This window comes from Symphalangus syndactylus, chromosome 12 (assembly GCF_028878055.3).
Source record: "Symphalangus syndactylus isolate Jambi chromosome 12, NHGRI_mSymSyn1-v2.1_pri, whole genome shotgun sequence".
NCBI classification, from domain to species: Eukaryota; Metazoa; Chordata; class Mammalia; order Primates; family Hylobatidae; genus Symphalangus; species Symphalangus syndactylus.
The window spans coordinates 39,932,371-39,953,208 of NC_072441.2; the positions used below are offsets into that span (position 1 = coordinate 39,932,371).

Genomic DNA, 20,838 nt, shown 5'->3' on the forward strand with positions numbered 1-20,838 from the left:
AACAGTGTAAAAGTGTTCCTATTTCTCCACATCCTCTCCAGCACCTGTTGTTTCCTGATTTTTTACTGATGGCCATTCTAACTGGCGTGAGATGGTATCTCACTGTGGTTTTGATTTGCATTTCTCTGATGGCCAGTGATGAGGAGCATTTCTTCATGTGTTTTTTGGCTGCATAAATGTCTTCTTTTGAGAAGTGTCTGTTCATGTCCTCTGCCCACTTTTTGATGGGGTTGTTTGTTTTTTTCTTGTAAATTTGTTTGAGTTCATTGTAGATTCTGGATATTAGCCCTTTGTCAGATGAGTAGGTTGCAAAAATTTTCTCCCATTGTGTAGGTTGCCTGTTCACTCTGATGATAGTTTCTTTTGCTGTGCAGAAGCTCTTTAGTTTAATAAATTCCCATTTGTCGATTTTGACTTTTGTTGCCATTGCTTTTGGTGTTTTAGACATGAAGTACTTGCCCACGCCTATGTCCTGAATGGTATTGCCTAGGTTTTCTTGTAGGATTTTAATGGTTTTAGGACTAACATATAAGTCTTTAATCCATCTTGAATTAATTTTTGTATAAGGTGTAAGGAAGGGATCCAGTTTCAGCTTTCTACATATGGCTAGCCAGTTTTCCCAGCACCATTTATTAAATAGGGAATCCTTTCCCCATTTCTTGTTTTTGTTAGGTTTGTCAAAGATCAGATAGTTGTAGCTACGCGGCATCATTTCTGAGGGCTCTGTTCTGTTCCATTGATCTATGTCTCTGTTGTGGTACCAGTACCATGCTGTTTTGGTTACTGTAGCCTTGTAGTATAGTTTAAAGTCAGGTAGCGTGATGCCTCCAGCTTTGTTCTTTTGGCTTAGGATTGACTTGGCGATGGGGGCTCTTTTTTGGTTCCATGTGAATTTTAAAGTAGTTTTTTCCAATTCTGTGAAGAAAGTCATTGGTAGCTTGATGGGGATGGCATTGAATCTATAAATTACCTTGGGCAGTATGGCCATTTTCACGATATTGATTCTTCCAACCCATAAGCATGGAATGTTCTTCCATTTGTTTGTATCCTCTTTTATTTCATTGAGCAGTGGTTTGTAGTTCTCCTTGAAGAGGTCCTTCACATCCCTTGTAAGTTGGATTCCTAGGTATTTTATTCTCTTTGAAGCAATTGTGAATGGGAGTTCACTCATGATTTGGCTCTCTGTTTGTCTGTTATTGGTGTACAAGAATGCTTGTGATTTTTGTACATTAATTTTGTATCCTGAGACTTTGCTGAAGTTGCTAATCAGCTTAAGGAGATTTTGGGCTGAGACAATGGGGTTTTCTAGATATACAATCATGTCATCTGCAAACAGGGACAATTTGACTTCCTCTTTTCCTAATTGAATACCCTTTATTTCCTTCTCCTGCCTGATTGCTCTGGCCAGAACTTCCAGCACTATGTTGAATAGGAGCGGTGAGAGAGGGCATCCCTGTCTTGTGCCAGTTTTCAGAGGGAATGCTTCCAGTTTTTGCCCATTCAGTATGATATTGGCTGTGGGTTTGTTGTAGATAGCTCTTATTATTTTGAGATACGTCCCATCAATACCTAATTTATTGAGAGTTTTTAGCATGAAGGGTTGTTGAATTTTGTCAAAGGCCTTTTCTGCATCTATTGAGATAATCATGTGGTTTTTGTCTTTGGTTCTGTTTATATGCTGGATTACATTTATTGATTTGCGTATGTTGAACCAGCCTTGCATCCCAGGGATGAAGCCCACTTGATCATGGTGGATAAGCTTTTTGATGTGCTGCTGGATTCGGTTTGCCAGTATTTTATTGAGGATTTTTGCATCAATGTTCATCAAGGATATTGGTCTGAAATTCTCTTTTTTGGTTATGTCTCTGCCAGGTTTTGGTATCAGGACGATGCTGGCTTCGTAAAATGTGTTAGGGAGGATTCCCTCTTTTTCTATCGATTGGAATAGTTTCAGAAGGAATGGTACCAGTTCCTCCTTGTACCTCTGGTAGAATTCAGCTGTGAATCCATCAGGTCCTGGACTCTTTTTGGTTGGTAAGCTATTGATTATTGCCACAATTTCAGAACCTGTTATTGGTCTATTCAGAGATTCAACTTCTTCCTGGTTTAGTCTTGGGAGGGTGTATTTGTCCAGGAATTTATCCATTTCTTCTAGATTTTCTAGTTTATTTGCATAGAGGTGTTTGTAGTATTCTCTGATGGTAGATTGTATTTCTGTGGGATCGGTGGTGATATCCCCTTTTTCGTTTTTTATTGCATCTATTTGATTCTTCTCTCTTTTCTTCTTTATTAGTCTTGCTAGCGGTCCATCAATTTTGTTGATCTTTTCAAAAAACCAGCTCCTGGATTCATTAATTTTTTGAAGGGTTTTTTGTGTCTCTATTTCCTTCAGTTCTGCTCTGATTTTAGTTATTTCTAGCCTTCTGCTAGCTTTTGAATGTGTTTGCTCTTGCTTTTCTAGTTCTTTTAATTGTGATGTTAGGGTGTCAATTTTGGATCTTTCCTGCTTTCTCTTGTGGGCATTTAGTGCTATAAATTTCCCTCTACACACTGCTTTGAACGTGTCCCAGGGATTCTGGTATGTTGTGTCTTTGTTCTCGTTGGTTTCAAAGAACATCTTTATTTCTGCCTTCATTTCATTATGTACCCAATAGTCATTCAGGAGCAGGTTGTTCAGTTTCCATGTAGTAGCAGATGCGATCAACTGGAAGAAAGGGTATCGCTGATAGAAGATGAAATGAATGAAATGAAGATAGAAGGGAAGTTTAGAGAAAAAAGAATAAAAAGAAATGAACAAAGCCTCCAAGAAATTTGGGACTATGTGAAAAGACCAAACCTACGTCTGATTGGTGTACCTGAAAATGATGGGGAGAATGGAACCAAGTTGGAAAACACTCTGCAAGATATTATCCAGGAGAACTTCCCCAATCTAGCAAGGCAGGCCAGCATTCAGATTCAGGAAATACAGAGAACGCCACAAAGATACTCCTCAAGAAGGGCAACTCCAAGACACATAATTGTCAGATTCACCAAAGTTGAAATGAAGGAAAAAATGTTAAGGGCAGCCAGAGAGAAAGGTCGGGTTACCCACAAAGGGAAGCCCATCAGACTAACAGCTGATCTCTCAGCAGAAACTCTACAAGCCAGAAGAGAGTGGGGGCCAATATTCAACATTCTTAAAGAAAAGAATTTTCAACCCAGAATTTCCTATCCCGCCAAACTAAGCTTCATAAGTGAAGGAGAAATAAAATACTTTACAGACAAGCAAACGCTGAGTGATTTTGTCACCACCAGGCCTGCCCTAAAAGAGCTCCTGAAGGAAGCATTAAACATGGAAAGGAACAACCAGTACCAGCCCCTGCAAAAACATGCCAAATTGTAAAGACCATCAAGGCTAGGAAGAAACTATAGCAACTAACGAGCAAAATAACCAACTAACATCATAATGACAGGATCAGATTCACACATAACAATATTCACGTTAAATGTAAATGGGCTAAATGCTCCAATCAAAAGACACAGACTGGCAAACTGGATAAGGAGTCAGGACCCATCAGTGTGCTGTATTCAGGAAACCCATCTCACGTGCAGAGACACACATAGACTCAAAATAAAGGGATGGAGGAAGATCTATCAAGCAACTGGAAAACAAAAAAAGGCAGGGGTTGCAATCCTAGTCTCTGATAAAATAGACTTTAAACCAACAAACATCAAAAGAGACAAAGAAGGCCATTACATAATGGTAAAGGGATCAATTCAACAAGAAGAGCTAACTATCCTAAATATATATGCACCCAACACAGGAGCACCCAGATTCATAAAGCAAGTCCTCAGTGACCTACAAAGGGACTTAAACTCCCACACAATAATAATGGGAGATTTTAACACCCCACTGTCAGCATTAGACAGATCAACGAGACAGAAAGTTAACAAGGATATCCAGGAATTGAACTCAGCTCTACATAAAGTGGACCTAATAGACATCTACAGAACTCTCCACCCCAAATCAACAGAATATACATTTTTTTCAGCACCACACCACACCTATTCCAAAATTGACCACATAGTTGGAAGTAAAGCTCTTCTCAGCAAATGTAAAAGAACAGAGATTATAACAAACTGTCTCTCAGACCACAGTGCAATCAAACTAGAACTCAGGATTAAGAAACTCGGTTTTGGGCAATTTTCTTAGCCTTGATTTCTAATTTTATTTTGCTGTAGTCCAAGAGAGTGGTTGGTATCAATTCAATTCTTTTGCATTTGCTGAGGATTGTTTTATATCTGATTGTTAGGTCATTGTTAGAATATGTGCCATGTGGTGATGAGAAGGGTTCTCTGTATTTCCTAAATTTGAATGTTGGCCTCTCTAGCTAGGTTAGGGAAGTTCTCATGGATGATATCCTGAAATATGTTTTTCAAGTTGTTTCCATTCTCCCTATCTCTTTCAGCAACACCAATGAGTCATAGATTTGGTCTCTTTACATAATTCCATATTTCTCAGGGGTTTCGTTCATTCCTTTTCATTCTTTTTTCTCATCCTTGTCTGACTGTCTTATTTCAGAAAGCCAATCTTCAAGCTCTGAGATCTTTCTTCAGCTTGGTCTGTTTTAACACATGTGATTGTATTATGAAATTCTTATGTGTTTTTTTCAGCTCTATCAGATCAGTTACATTCTTTTCTATACTGGCTGTTTTGCCTGTCAGCTCCTGTATCATTTCATTGTGATTCTTAGCTTCCTTGGATTGGGTTTCAGCTTACTGCTGCATCTCAATGATCTTTGTTCCTGTTCATATTCTGAATTCTATTTCTGTCATTTCAGCCATCTCAACCCAGTTCAGAACCCTTGCTGCAGGGCTAATGCAGTCATTTGGAGGAAAGAAGGCACTCTGGCTTTTTAAGTTGTCAGAGTTCTTGTACTGGTTCTTTCTCATCTTTGTGGGCTGATGTTATTTCAGTCTTTGAAATCACTGTCCTTTGAATGGTTTATTCGTCTTTTATCCTATTTAATGAACTTGAGGGTTTTATTGTGGTATAAGGCTGGCTCAGTCAACTGGCCTCATTTCTGGCAGATTTTAAGGGGCCAAGGCTCAACTTACAACTCCTGGACTACATGCTCTAACACTGAGGGACTGATATTGGCCTTGACTTTGTTCTCTGGCCTTTCAAGGTTAGGAACCCACTGCAATGGGAGGAGCTAAGTTCCTGGACCATTGATCACAGCATTCCAATGGGTAGTGCCAGCCAAAGTATTTCATAGGGTGGTAGCAGTGAGATCTGTCCTTGTTTGCACATGCCAGCAGCAGTGGCAGAGTGGCAGGATGCTGGTGGGTGCTGAGGTACCAGTTTCCATGCGGGTATTTACAGCAGTGGCAGAGGTAGCATGACTCAGGAAGGTGGGGGTCACACTGGTGGTGGTGTTAGCACAGGGGCGAGGCACTGGCAGGTGCAGGACTGTGTGTGCCCTCTGTACATGTTCACACAGGTGGAGGTGGCTGCTCAGGGTGGGAGAGGGTCCACTCTCCTTCATGCCTAGTTTCACTCCAGTGGCAGTGTTGGCACAGGGGTGGGGTGCTGGCAGGGGCAGGGCTGGAAGGCTCTGTACCTACCAGGGCTCCAACTGCAATGGCGGTATGGCAGAGGGAGGGGAGGTGGAGTGCACACACCCCAGCAGCAGTGCCATGGCAGGGTTCACACGCAAAACCGGTGGAACAAGGAAGGCAAGATCTGCCTGCACACACATGCGTTGGCAAAGCAATACAGGGAGCGGCCATGGAGCCTGGGGATGCTGCAGTGAGGGAAGGAACAGGTCAGCTGTTGCGTGTCCAGAGGGCCGCTCTGCTGGTCAGGCACAGTCCAACAGTGCAGGAGTTATGATGCAGGCCTCCAGGGCCCCAGCCTGGCTGCATCTGTTTGCATCCAGCATTGGGTGCCCTGGGAAAGGCCAGCAGATCAAGGAAAGCTCAGATTAGACTGGCCCCGTGTAATAGGGAAGACCACCCTGCAGAGTTGACATCTGGGCTAAAGTTCCCCTAGGGGAACAGTCTCCTATGGGAGCAAGTGCAGCCTAGGGGGATTGGCATTCCTGGCCATGCTCCACCACATACGCTCCTGCAAAAAACCCTCTGGACTCCACACTGGCTGGAGTGCTGCCCCTACTACTTATCTAAGCCGCTGTCCCTGCCAATCAAGTGGTTGTGGTGGTTGAGGGGTCTCCTCCTGCTGGGATTCCAGAGGCCTATGATGAAAGCGGGTTGCTCCTTGCCAGTTCAACTCACCTGTTCCCCAGGAGTCGTTGGGGTCCATGAATGAGTCCTGATGTGAAGTAGCCCCTGTGCAGAGTTCCCAGCTTCCTCCCTCTTCGGCCCAGCTTCTGTGTCTTCCCTCTGTCCACTCTCAGTGCCCTTTCTCTACAGATCTGTTAGGAGTGTGCCAGTCATCCCGATCTTCAGTGGCAGCTGTTCCACCTGGCTGTGTCTAGTCAGTCATCTTGCCCAGCTCCCATATCATTTTTTATATTTTCATAATGTTGGACTTACTATTTTTTATGGCAATCTGACCCACTACAAAATTCTTATTGTGGGTAAGCATCTATACTTAAGATATTTATTTAATTCATATGGAAGGAAAAATCGTACTTCTAGTTCAGATAAATACACGATGGAGACATGGGAGAAGACAGTCATAACCAGGGATAGAACATAGCACTAAGATACTACTCTTTGGTGTTCAATACTTAATATATTAAATATTATTAATGAAACATTGTTACTGTGGGTTATTAAGGCTAGATGTTTTCATTTAACTGGATTAAATTTGAAGGAACTATTGGCCCTGACTAAATTAATATAAGACATGAATGTTTGTAGGAAGGTTTTAGGCTTCCTCCAAGAAGCCTTTTTTTTGGAAAAGAACTATCTTTACCACACATTGCCTGGACTGGGATTGTAAGCACATGGTAGGCTGAAGATATAGACTCTATATGCATTCATTACTCATGTTCAAAGATCTATAGCATAATTTTACGTGTTTAATTAATAGCAATGAACATTTCCATCAAGCTGCAAATAAATAGAAATACAGTTCATTTAATAGATAAATATGAAAAATAATAGACCCAGGTGGCATTTGATAACAAGAAAAAAGCCATTCTCTCTGGCAAACAGGAAATGGAATTTACTTTCTTATTTTTTTTAAGAAGAACATTATTTCTACCATCAGTCTCCTGATTTCAGCCAATAATTTCAGCTAACGATCCCCATAGTCTTTCTCTATTTTAAATCATGTTAGTTTTACATGCAGAGAAAAATTGCTGCACATCCACTAAATTTGTGTGTGGCACTTTATATTTCTATTGTTTAACAATTTAACAACACAGTCCTCAGGGATTAGGAATCAGTTTCACTCTTCATAGAATTTCTATATTACTATCATTATCCACAGGATAACCTGGAACCTTGGAATATAGCTACTTTGTTACTATTACTAAATAAATTCATAAAGTCTTTAAGTTAGGTAACCCCACCACTATCCTGCCTTCTTAAGGTGATATTTTATAAAAGAATTCCTAATTGTGTTGGGAGAGACGACCTAGTGTAAGAAAAAGACTAAGACATTTCCAATTTTGTCTCCCCCTCTACCACTTACAAACAGTGTTACCTTGGTTAAGTGCTTACTGTTCTCAAGTGTTTTCTTCCGTGCAAACCAGAAGGTAATAAAGCCTGCTCTCGTAGTACTTATGATTGGGATAAAACTAAAGAGATGTCATACATAAAATAAGTGGCAGATATTAGATAAAAGAGGATTATAAAGTATAAAGTTTGAATGTTCTATTAATTCTGATTATTCTAGAAATGCATGTTAAGTACCTAAGAAAATGGGTTTCTCAAAATCAAACACTACAAGCTTTATATGATACATTTGTGACACAGTGGTAATTAATTAATTAATTTATTTATTTATTTATTTTTAGATGGAGTCTGCTCTGTCGCCCAGGCTGGAGTGCAGTGGCACGATCTTGGCTTACTGCAAGCTCCGCCTCCCGGGTTCATGCCATTCTCCTGCCTCAGCCTCCCGAGTAGCTGAGACTACAGGTGCCCGCCACCATGCCCAGCTAATTTTTTTGTATTTTTAGTAGAGACGGGGTTTCACTGTGTTAGCCAGGATGGTCTCTATCTCCTGACCTCGTGATCTACCCACCTCAGCCTCCCAAAGTGGTAATTTTTAATACTTGTCACAAATCTACTATCTTCCACAAATATATGCAGTTAAATCATGGTCAGTTTTGGCTAGTTTGGACACAGTTATCAAATTCTCAAAATAAATATGAATTAAAGACTACTGTTCAGGTTTATATGACTAAATCCCCAATAGGCCTAAGTTTTTGCAAAATAAATGTAAGTTTTTAAACCCCTCATATGTGGGTTCATAAAATATCTTATTGGTGAATAGTTATAGTCAAAATTAAGTCCATCCTACTAAATTTAATATTAAAGAAGACTCGAGATTACATTTTCTTCTCTGCTAGGTCATTTTACCACAGACATATATTAATACTAAACAATATTTAAAAACACTGTTTTTAATATTTTTTTTTTTTTTTTTTTTTTTTTTTTTTTTTTTTTTTGAGACAGAGTCTCGCTCTGTCGCCCGGGCTGGAGTGCAGTGGCGCAATCTCGGCTCACTGCAAGCTCCGCCTCCCGGGTTCACGCCATTCTCCTGCCTCAGCCTCCGAGTAGCTGGGACTACAGGCGCCCGCCACCGCGCCCGGCTAATTTTTTGTATTTTTTAGTAGAGACGGGGTTTCACCGTGGTCTCGATCTCCTGACCTCGTGATCCGCCCGCCTCGGCCTCCCAAAGTGCTGGGATTACAAGCGTGAGCCACCGCGCCCGGCCTGTTTTTAATATTTTTAAAATTTATTTTTGATACATATTTTCTGGGTACATGTGATAAATAATTTGATACATTCTTATAATCAAATCAGGGTAATTGGGCTGGATCTCTATTACAATGTGTTTAATCTTGGAAGAGAGATAATTTTAGTTTGATATGAAGTTCTTCATTTTCTCAAATATTTTCTTCTAAATATTTATACACATTGTAATAAGTCAATGAAATAAAATACTTTCCACCATCTCTAGCTTTATCTCTCCTCACCCTATTTTCCACATTTTTTTCTTTGTATTTGCTTCTATTCTGAAACAGCTACAGTGCTTATTAAGAAAGGACTCTCAGGCTGGTCGCGGTGGCTCATACCTGTACTCCCAGCACTTTGGGAGGTCGAGGCAGGCGGATCACCTGAGGTCAGGAAGTCGAGACCAGCCTGACGAAAATGAAGAAACCCCATCTCTACTAAAAAAAAAAAAATTTTTTTTTTAAATTAGCCAGGCATGGTGGCACATGCATGTAACCCCAGCTACTCAGGAGGCTGCGGCAGGAGAATCGCTTGAACCCAGGAAGTGGAGGTTGCAGTGAGCAGAGATCGCACCATTGTACTCCAGCCTGGGCAACAAGAGCAAAATTCCGCCTCAAAAAAAAAAAAAAGGATTCTCTAAAGGGAGCGTAAACTGGTACTTGCCACTGCAGATTGAGAGTTAAATTACAAGAGCCTAACTGTTCGCTACTGGCTGAAGTATTAGGCTGGTGCAAAAGTAATTGTGGTTTCTACCTTTTTAATGGGCAAAAACCGGAACTACTTTTGCACCAACCTAGAAGAGGGAGAAGAATAAAAGCCATGTGGAAATTCTGTCTCCCTGGGTCTTGTGGAGAGGAGGCAATTAGCAGGAAATAAACCCATTATAAATTCAGCCCTGTGGAGAAATATAATCTGAGCCCTTACAGCTACTTTAACCTTACTAGACTAATTATAAATTCCCCAAATGAAGCTCGAAGGGCTATGAAACCACAAACTCAAAAACCAATTCCTATTTCTTTAGAAGCCATCTATCTTCTTCCCTATTACTTACCCAGACTTGATTTTAAAGAGTCGTTTTTCCTCTCTGAGGCACTTCTATTGAACTCAAAAAAATTTTCAACACAGGTGAGAAATTTTAGGAAATTTAATTTGAATTATCCTTGTTATATGCTATTATTACCTATTAATAATAATGATACCAATTATGGCACTGTAGCACCATGTTAAGAGCTTTACTCACATTAATGTATTTAGCCATCACTATAGCACCATGAGCAGGTAGCATGATTCTCCCCATTTTACAGAAAAGGAAAGAAGCTTAATGAGCCTAAGCAAGCAATTCGCTTTTAGCCATTCAAATTGAAAGAGTTAAGACTTGAACCCACATCTGTCAGACTCCAAAACTTCTATTCTTAACCCCAATCTATATGATTTCATGTTTACTTCTGAATGTGATCACTGATAAGCAGAGGGATGAGACCCTCAAAGATTCATGAAGTTACTGGCAACCAAGATCCTAATACTTATCTAATCTGTTTCCCAACCTCTGTCATCACTCATATGCACACTGTTTTCTTTTCTTCTTAATGCAATAGACTGAACGTTTTTCCCTTCAAAATTTATAGGTTGAAACCTAATCCTCAGCATAATGATAGGTGGGGCTCGTATAAATGGGATTAGTGCCCTTATAAAAGAGACCCCAGAGACATAGCTAGTTCCTTCCATTGTGTGATGACACATTGAGAAGTCTCTGCCTATGAACCAGAAAGCAAGCCCTCAGTAGATACTAAATCTTCTGGTGCTCTAATCTTGGACTACCCAGGCTCCAGAACTGTGTGAACTGTGAGAAATAAATTTCTGTTGCTTATAAACTACTCAGTTTATGGTATTTTGTTACAGCAGCCTGAAAAAACTAAGAAAATATATATTGGGAATGGGAATACTTTATTTTATATATTTTAAGGGAATTGGAATATTTTATTTTATATATATTTAATAAAAATATATACACAATGGAAATGGGAATATTTCATTTTAGTGGGAAAGTATGGGAATGGAGCTATCATTAAATATTTTATATTTATATTTAGTGATAGCTCCATTCCCATACCTTCAAGGTAATCAACCTGTGTACCTGTATTCTTCCATACGTTTTCCTATGTTCTTACTATTTATCGCACTATTATCTATCATATTGAGAGGTGACAACATGCTAGCAGCCCTCACTTGCTCTTGGCGCCTCCTTGGCCTGGGCGTCCACTCTGGCCGTGCTTGAGGAGCCCTTCAGCCTGCCACTGCACTGTGGAAGGCCGTCTCTAGGCTGGCCCAGGAGGGAGCCAGCTCCCTCTGCTTGCGGGGAGGTGTGGAGAGAGAGGCGCAGGCAGGAACTGGGGCTGCGTGCGGCGCTCGCGGGCGAGCGGGAGTTCCGGGTGGGCACAGGCTTGGCAGGCCCCACACTCCTAGCGGCCCGGGGCAGTGAGGGGTGAGGTGCTTAGCACCCAGGCCAGCAGCTACGGAGGATGCGCTGGGTCCTGCAGCACTGCCGGCCCGCCCTCGCTGCGCTCGAATTCTCGCGGGGCCTCAGCCGCCTCCCCGCAGGGCAGGGCTTGGGACCTGCAGCCCACCATGCCGGACCCCCGACACCATGGGCTTCTGCGCAGCCCAAGCCTCCCCAGTGGGGGCGCCACCTCCTGCTCCGTGGTGCCTCCTCCCATCAACTGCCCAAGGGCTGAGGAGTGCGGGCAGGTGGTGTGGGACTGGCGGGCAGCTCCGCCCACTGCCCCTGCATGACAGCCACTAGGCGAAGCCAGCTGGGCTCCTGAGTCGGGCGGGGACTTGGAGAACTTCATGTCTAGCTAGAGGATTGTACATGTCAATCAGCACTCTGTGTCTAGCTCGGAGTTTGTGGATGCACCAATCAGCACTCTGTATCTAGCTAATCTGGTGGACACTTGGAGAACTTTCATGTCTAGCCAGAGGATTGTAAATGCACCAATCAGCACTCTGTGTCTAGCTTGGGGTTTGTGGATGCACCAATCAGCACTCTGTATCTAGCTAATCTGGTGGGGATGTGGAGAACTTTTATGTCTAGCTAGAGGATTGTAAATGCACCAATCAGCACTCTGTGTATAGCTTAGGGATTGTAAATGCACCAATCAGCACTCTGTGTCTAGCTCAAGGTTTGTAAACACACCAATCAGCACCCTGTCAAAACGGAGTGATCAGCACTCTGTAAAATGGACCAATCAGCAGGATGTGGGTGGGGTCAGATAAGGGAATAAAAGCAGGCTGCCCAAGCCCACAGCGACAACTGGTTGGCGTCCCCTTCCACACTGTGGAAGCTTTGTTCTTTCGCTCTTTGCCATAAATCTTGCTGCTGCCCACTCTTTGGGTCTGCACTGCCTTTATGAGCTGTAACACCGTGAAAGTCTGCAGCTTCACTCCTGAGGCCAGCGAGACCACGAACCCACCCGGAAGAATAAACAACTCCGGATGGGAGGAATGAACAACTCCAGATGCGCCACCTTAAGAGCTGTAACACTAACCATGAACGTCTGCAGCTTCACTCCTGAAGCGAGCAAGACCAGGAACCCACCAGAAGGAAGAAACTGCGAACACGTCCGAACATCAGAAGGAACAACTCTGGACACACTATCTTTTAAGAACTGTAACACGCACCGCGAGGGTCCGCGGCTTCATTCTTGAAGTCAGTGAGACCAAGAACCCACCAATTCCGGACACAATATGACTATCATACAACTATGTACACTCATATATATAGATTTTCAGGTTAGTTGTTTTCATAAACATTTGATCATTCTTTAAACATCCTCAGTTTTTTTTCAGGTAAAAATAATTAGGGAAGTGTGGAGCAGGTAAATAATATTTTATTTCCTTGGTGTTTATTTACAAATTAAAATGACCTTAATTTAAGGTAAATTACTCAAATCATAATCTTGTATTTCAGAGGTTTCCATACATTGCCATCATATTTTTGACAATAATGATTTTGGAATACTAAGCAGGCCTATACCTGATTTTACTACTAAGAATATAAATCAAAGTATGGTGGGCTTTCAGAGGAACCTAGCTCTCTGCCAGGCTAAGACAATCATGTTGAAGAATCATGCTCTGGAGGTGACAGAGATCCTTGATGTATCAAGACTTGCCTTAAATGTTAGGGATCTTCTTTTTAATGTCAGGAAAATCATGTGATACTCATTAGCTTAAGTTGCCTGATTAGTAGTCACTTACCTTTGGACCAGGTAATCCAGGTAACCCAGGATTTCCATGTGGCCCTGGTATGCCCTGCAAGTAATGAAAAAAGTCATCATTCTTGGAACATATTGGAATGTAACAAAGTACAATTGCTTACTTCCCTCTCAACATGTGTGATCCCTTTCTGCACTTGAGTTTTTGCTTATGTTATTATGTATGCCTTAAAGACCTAATTCCTTTAGCTTATGCCCTATACCTACCCAAATTTTTCTTCAGATCTCAACTCATTTTTAAATCCTAGTCACAAGAACATGAAGCAATATCTCTCTTCTACTAACTTCCATAGAAATTTCTTCATGTAAAATTCATTTACCAATTAATTGTATATTGCCTCGGGACATTTCTTATACTGTTCTGATCTGTGACTTAAATACTTTATTGCTGTTCTAACTGCCTTATGACATGTTCTATTTAGCCCCAGGATTATAAATTCTTTGAAAAGAGACTCTTAAAAATATTACTAGTGTAGCACTTAACACATTGAATGGTTACACTCAATATTTAGCAATTTGATTTTGTATCACTGATAAATTATATAATCTGAATTCAAAAATTGATTTTATTTTCTGAGTACCTACTATGTGCTAGGAACTGTGTTGATGTTTTGTGTTTCTCATTACTAATCCTTATAACAATCCTGCAAGGTTATTATTTTTACTCCCATTTAAAAATCAGGAAACTTCACTTTGGGAGGCCGAGGCGGGCGGATCACGAGGTCAGGAGATCGAGACCACGGTGAAACCCTGTCTCTACTAAAAATACAAAAAATTAGCCGGGCGCGGTGGCGGGCGCCTGTAGTCCCAGCTACTCGGAGAGGCTGAGGCAGGAGAATGGCGTGAACCCGGGAGGCGGAGCTTGCAGTGAGCCGAGATTGCGCCACTGCACTCCAGCCTGGGCCACAGAGCGAGACTCCGTCTCAAAAAAAAAAAAAAAAAAAAAAAAAAAAAAAAAAAAAAAAAAAAAAAATCAGGAAACTTAAGCTCATACAACCAGTAAGTAGAGAAACAGATCGTCCTTTCCAAGAAAGCCTTCCATGTCTCCAGGTTCCCTATACTTACTTCAATTTTGTGCCCTACTTCTGTGCTCTTCAGCCATACCTCCCTCTTAACACATAACATATAGTTAATAATTATTTGTCTTTTAAATTCTGAATTAATAGAGCAGAATACTTCAGGAAGACAGAGGTGTCAGCAATGCAAATATTGAAAATACATCTAGCAAGATGAAAACTAAAGAAAAAAGATTAAATTTTGGCTAGGTGTGGTGCCTCACACCTGTCATTCTAGCACTTTGAGAGGCCAAGGTGGGAGCATCACTTGAGCTCAGGAGTTTGAGACCAGCCAGAGCAACACAGCAAGACCTCATTACTACCAAAAATCAAAAAAATTTGCCAGGCATAGTGGCCCACACCTGTAGTCCCAGCTAATCAGAAAGCTGAGGTGAGAAGATGGCTTGAGCCCTGGAGATCAAGGCTACAGTGAACTATGATACCCATCACTGCACTCCAGCCTGGGTGACAGAGTGAGAACCTGTCTCACAAAAAAAAAAAAAAAAAGAAAGAAAGAAAAAAAATGGTTAGATGTTATGACTTATGTCATAACATCTAACCATTTTTTGGTAACCTTCAAAAAGTACATTTTAATAAAGTAGATGGAAAAAATTTATGGGGATTAATGAATAAGTTGCTGATGTAAAAGTAAGGACAATGGAATATAAATTATTATTTCACAAAGCTCAGTAGTGCAAGCAACAGTGAGCCAAAACAATAGCTTTAGGAAAAATTAATATCAATGAAAGTTTGGGATTTATAAAAGAGGGATAACTTGTTGGTTGTTGCCAAATAATATAAAATTTAGGGAAAGAAAAAATGTGAAGTTGCAACTTTTAAGTTAGATAAGGTGAAATTAGGAACACAAGTAAAATAATTAGCCTTGAGCAAAACACTCTTTCTTCCTTAAGGGAATGAAAATTGGACAAATAAATGGAAGATAAAAAGTAAATTAGGGAAGATAAAAGTAAAAAAGTAAACTGCCATATTATGAGAACAGATGGAGATTCTAAAGCTGAAGTTCATGCTGTTGAGAGTACAACCTTAGCAGTGGACAGAGAATAGAATTAGTATGAAAATTGGCCCAGTTTCTCAGAAAAATCGGATCCAAATTCTCACAGAGAGGTAGGAGGATGAGAATGTTTCATGGGCTAGAGGAGAACAAGCAAGGCTTAGAAGGCGCTATGGGAGAAATGTGATAGGTCATCAACTACAGAGTTTTTTTTTTTTTTTTTGAGACGGAGTCTCGCTCTGTCGCCCAGGCTGGAGTGCAGTGGCACAATCTCGGCTCACTGCAAGCTCCGCCTCCCGGGTTCACGCCATTCTCCTGCCTCAGCCTCTCCAAGTAGCTGGGACTACAGGCGCTTGCCACCACGCTCGGCTAATTTTTTTTTGGTATTTTTAGTAGAGACGGGGTTTCACCGTGGTCTCGATCTCCTGACCTCATGATCCGCCCGCCTCGGCCTCCCAAAGTGCTGGGATTACAAGCGTGAGCCACCGCGCCCGGCCCAGAAAATTTTTTTTAATGCAAAATGGCTAGAGCCCAATGAGAATACATCTTAGGCCTCAAACGGACAAGAGTTTGATGTGACTATGGACAACTTAAAGTAATATTTTAGAGTAATTTTTCTTTATAATATTTGTATGTTAAATAAAAATCAGAATAAAAACAAAGTGGATTATATAAAAGGTATTTGCATTTGTCATACAATTCTTTTTCTAGCTCATTGAACAAAGATGTTTTGTAGTAAAATATCCACACTTTTTTTAGGTTTGAAAGAAACTAATTTTAACATAGCAGTAAGTCTTTTGTTGGGCCTGTGTAATGTGAAAAACTACTGCTGATCTTTAATGCAGCTTTTTTCCTCAGGGCAGTTATTTTCTAGTCAATAGCTTCAGAATTTTCCACTATGTAATCCAGGAATGTACTATTTTAAGGCAGCCCACCCCTCTTCATTTCCCCAAACAAATGAATCTCACCTTAGATATTGCGATCACTTTATAAGTAAGAATAATGTTACAAGTAGCACCAGAACATTCACTAATTTACAAATTTGATCTTTGTTGGACACGTTCACAGAGAATGCTTTGGCTGTGTGTTTACATTCAAAATAAACTAGGCTGCATGTGTTCTTAAGATTCTCTTGAATTGGCTAAGGTAGGACTAAGTTTGAAGATCCAGGCAAGTTTCCAAAGGAAGTACATACTGTACAATACTAGAAAAAACATGTTAGAAAGTTACAAATTCTCACTGCCAGCAGGAAATGTAGCCCATCTACTTACCCGTGGACCTCTCTTCCCTGACGGACCTGGGATACCTGCTGGACCAGGTGGACCCTTGGAAAACAAATGTCAAGACATTAGGCATGATAGTAGACACATTTTTTTCTTACGAGTCTGAATAAGATTTCCACCCAAAGACAACTCTTTTTCAGTCTCCAGTTCCCAGCTGGTTATGATTTTTAAGTAACACGAACCCCCTTACCCTAATCGGCAGGGGTGAGTTGAAACTCAAGTGTCCCCTTTAATCTGGCCAGAAATGGCAGCAGGAAGTCTATGACTTATGGTTACAGCCACCGTATCTGGTTTTTAAAGGGACCACAACTAGTAGTTTTGTGGGTAATTTTTTTACCTAAATTTACTTTTACTACGGAAGAAGGAACTCAATTTAGGGTTTGGAGACCAACAACTACAAGTTTTTTTCAAACACAATTCAAAGATTTGCTTTGAAAAATGAAAACACTGGCCATTTTATGTTCTTTTAAAGGAATTATACCAAGGATCTGTGTAATGTGTTAAACTGTTATAATGAAATCCTTCTTGTATATCCATTAATAAATCTGACTTATACCAATTGCAGCACACCAGGAAGTCACTAATAGAGTTAAATGATTTATAAAACAAAGTATGAAAGCAAAAACTGATCAATTGTTAAAGTGTTCTGAGTTATTTAAATGTAATTTTTAAATATATCAAATAAGAAATAGGACACTACTTCTTTACTTCTCCATATAATGTTTTATGTTGTCTTCTTTACTTACTTTAAAAATCAACTGTGGAAGAATAAATGCCCATTTGTGATATGGTTGAATACATATTCATTAATTCATCTGTTCATTCATTCAATTGTTACTGAGTACTCTGCAATATGGCATTGTTCTTGGTGTCTATAGAGCATACACATATTCCATTTAACAAATATTCATTCATTATTGCAGTAAAAATAGTCCACGCTTTCAAATTAGACACATCGGGGTTAAAACACTAGCCTCACCAGTAACAAGCACTGTGACCTAATATGCTTTTTCTTCATTGTAAAATGTTTATATATCTATGCTGATTGCACATGAAATAAAGAGATGAATCCAGGTTAAATCATATGTACTTGCCAATATGTGACAGTTTTTTAACCTACAATTTCATAACTTCATACAGTTTAATCTGCAGCATGGCCAGGTACACCTAAAATGTACATCAAGTTTCAAAGAAGGAGAGGGAAAATGGATTGATGGGAAAGGATCATTCCAATTCAAAAACACAAGAGGGAAATGAGTAAATTATGTTGGAAAAAAAACAGTTATTTTGCATATTTCTCATCTCACATTTTTTGATATTAACTAGTCCTTGAAACTTTCTTTTTTATTAGAGTCATTTGCAGTTTTCTGATATTCATTATATATTTCAGACTGTCCATGTTTTTCCTTTAGTTGCATTTTCTCTTCTCTTACCACCTAAATTTATAAAACTTTTCATGTATTTCCTAATATTGAGAGAGAAATGCTATTTCTATTCAGCCCCTAGCTGAGGGCATTCTCCTTACTCAGCTGTTCAAATATTTTAGCAGCCATTATCATATCACTAGCTTCTATCAAATCTTGATTTTTACTCATTGTCAAGAAAAATTGACTTTCTTTTCAAGTTAATTCTGGTCCTGTTGCTATAATCAAAAAGTTAGCAGCTGTTGATTTGAATTTATGTCCCCAAAAATAAGAGCCAGTAGGAGAAATCACAACTAAAATGAAAAAGAAAATGGAAAATTTTCTTTAAAAATGTCTAGTTTGGTTTAGTGTCCTGTCTCACTGCTTGTGACAAAAGAAAACACTATTCCATTCACATTGGAAAGGCAGTTTGCTATGGCTTGCGTTTGTGTCCCCCAAAAATTCATATGTTGAAATCCTAAACAAAGTGATGGTAGTAGGAGATGGGGACTTTGGGAGGTGATGGGTCAGGGATTAGTGTCCTATAAAAGAGGCATAAGGGAGTTAGTTCATTTTCCTCTTCCGCCATGTGAGGACGCAGGACAAAGATGCCGTCTACAAACCAGAAACAGGCCCTGGCCAACTACCAAATATGCTGGCACCTTGATCTTCAACTTCCCAGCTTCCAGAACTGTGAGAAATAAATTTCTGTAGTGTATAAGCCTCCTAGTTTATGGCATTTTGTTACAGCAGCCTGATTAACATTAGATACTGGGGGGGAAAAGGTATAGTTTATGTCATGATTTAAATATTTGAATTGTTTGATAAGCACTAAATTAAAATCAATTCTCACATGTCTTCGTAATTTTGCGGTTTCAAAATCTTTGACAACATACTATTAATAGGCATTTTCTAGATACCAGAGAATCATAATTATTATAGCATGACATTTTTGAGAATAAATTATTTTCTATAAATAAGGTTAAGTACTAAAAAAGGTACTTTAACTTTCAGATTATTTGTTATTAAGAGAAAGTACAATTCCATTTAAAGAGTAATGGTTTTGCAATCATACAATGTAGATTCAAATCATGCCTCAATCATTTACTAGCTGAATAACCTTAGGCAAGTCAGTTACCCTTTCTAAGCCTTAGTTTCCTCATCTTTAAAATATTGATGATAGAAATTTACCTTCCAGGGTTATTGTGAGTATTAAAGCTATTGTATATAAAATACCTGTCACTGTGCCTGGCAGTGATAGTAGTTAACCAGTAAACAGTAGTCTAATTAACTTTTTTTTTTTTTTTTTTTTGAGATGGAGTCTCACTCTGTCACCCAGGCTGGAGTACAGTGGCGTGATCTTGGCTCACTGCAACCTTCCCTTCTTGGGTTCAAGCAATTCTCTTGCCTCAGCCTCCTGAGTAGCTGGGATTACAGGTGCGTGCCACCATGCCCATCTAATTTTTTTGTATTTTTAGTAGAGACGGGGTTTCACCATGTTGGTCAGGCTGGTCTCAAACTCCTGACCTTGTGATCCCCCCGCTTCGGCCTCCCAAAGTGTTGGGATTACAGGCATGAGCCACTGTGCCTGGCCTAATTAACTTTTTTAAGGTATGCATAAGGCACAGCAATCACTGAGTAAATGTTAGATATTATTATTACTAGGATAATATATACATTAAGGTAAATCTATTTGATAGACCAGTACTTCTAAAAGATAATAATCCCTGGTCAGTTAATGTTGGAAATCCTGCATCTTACATTCCTTTTTTAATTTATTCATTCATTCACTCAATAAATATTATAAAGCATCAAGCCCTCCTGGCATTTGCAGTCTAGAAAAAAAGATATACATTAACAGATAAATACATAATTACAAATTTTACTTAGTGACATGGAGGAAAAGAAAAGGCAACCAAGAAGGAGGTTAACATGGTGGACATAATTTATATTGTGATGTCAGAGAAGGCTATTCTGAAGAAGTATTTAGTTAGAACTAAAAGATTAGTAGGAGCTAGAAAAAAGAAGATAATAAAATTCCAGAAGATAGGAATAAATGAATGAGGGCATGAGTAAAACAAAACAAAACAAATAAAAGACACAGTCATTTTGAGGAATTAAAAGAAAAACTAACAGAGCAAGGGGAAACGTGCGGCAAGAGGCAGTTGCAGAGGTAAGCAAGGGCCATATCACACACCTGCACAGGTCAGGATACACAGTCTGAGTTTAAGTGCTATAACCTTCTTCCACTGAAGGACTTAAGCTGATAAACAATGTTATCTGATTCATGTTTTTAAAAGATCACTAGAGAATTTTGCTAAAAGATGTCAGAGTGAGAACATTTTGCAGACTACTCTCCCTCCCTCAACAGCAGCTGTAAACAACAAAAAGCACCAAAAGAAGAAAACATCATCTCCAGTGAAAAAGGAAAGGATCATAACCACAAAATAGGAAGATTATCTGCCCAATACTGAGAAACTTTGGAGCGAAGGTGTTGAGAGATAACCAAATCCAAAAAACTCCTCAGACCTCAAACCTTGGATACATATTAGTCTTGAAAATCCACTTTTGATTATGATAAGGTTTAAGGGAATGGGCAAGCCACAGGAAATATGATTCATGACCCAGTAAAAACCCAACTTCAAAGAGACAAGAGTAGAAAAGGTGGAGCTGAAGAAGAACATACCTTTTTTGTGATCTACAACCAGAACCCTCTCTGGTGAGAGGGGACAAAAGACAAGAAGAGCACGAATCCCCCTATTACATCTGAGAGAGCCTGTGATACAAAGGGCTTCACAAAAAATTGTGCATGAACATGAGACGACACATGCCTCTGGGTAGAAGACAAAACAAATATGGTAAGATGGTGTTTCAGGCAGCAATCTAAATTTGACTCTGTGT

At 39.8% G+C, this 20,838-nt stretch overlaps 1 protein-coding gene across 1 annotated transcript in view; it reads right to left on the minus strand.

The window, feature by feature from the left end:
• Window positions 1-20,838, minus strand: part of COL24A1 (collagen type XXIV alpha 1 chain) — a 486,748-nt gene that overhangs the window by 354,398 nt on the left and 111,512 nt on the right. The window contains exons 6-7 of the mRNA XM_063624268.1: window positions 16,523-16,576; window positions 13,168-13,221 (exon numbers count right to left, since the gene is read on the minus strand). Coding sequence (XP_063480338.1) covers window positions 13,168-13,221; window positions 16,523-16,576 — 108 coding nt within the window. The remainder of the gene's footprint in view (window positions 1-13,167; window positions 13,222-16,522; window positions 16,577-20,838) is intronic.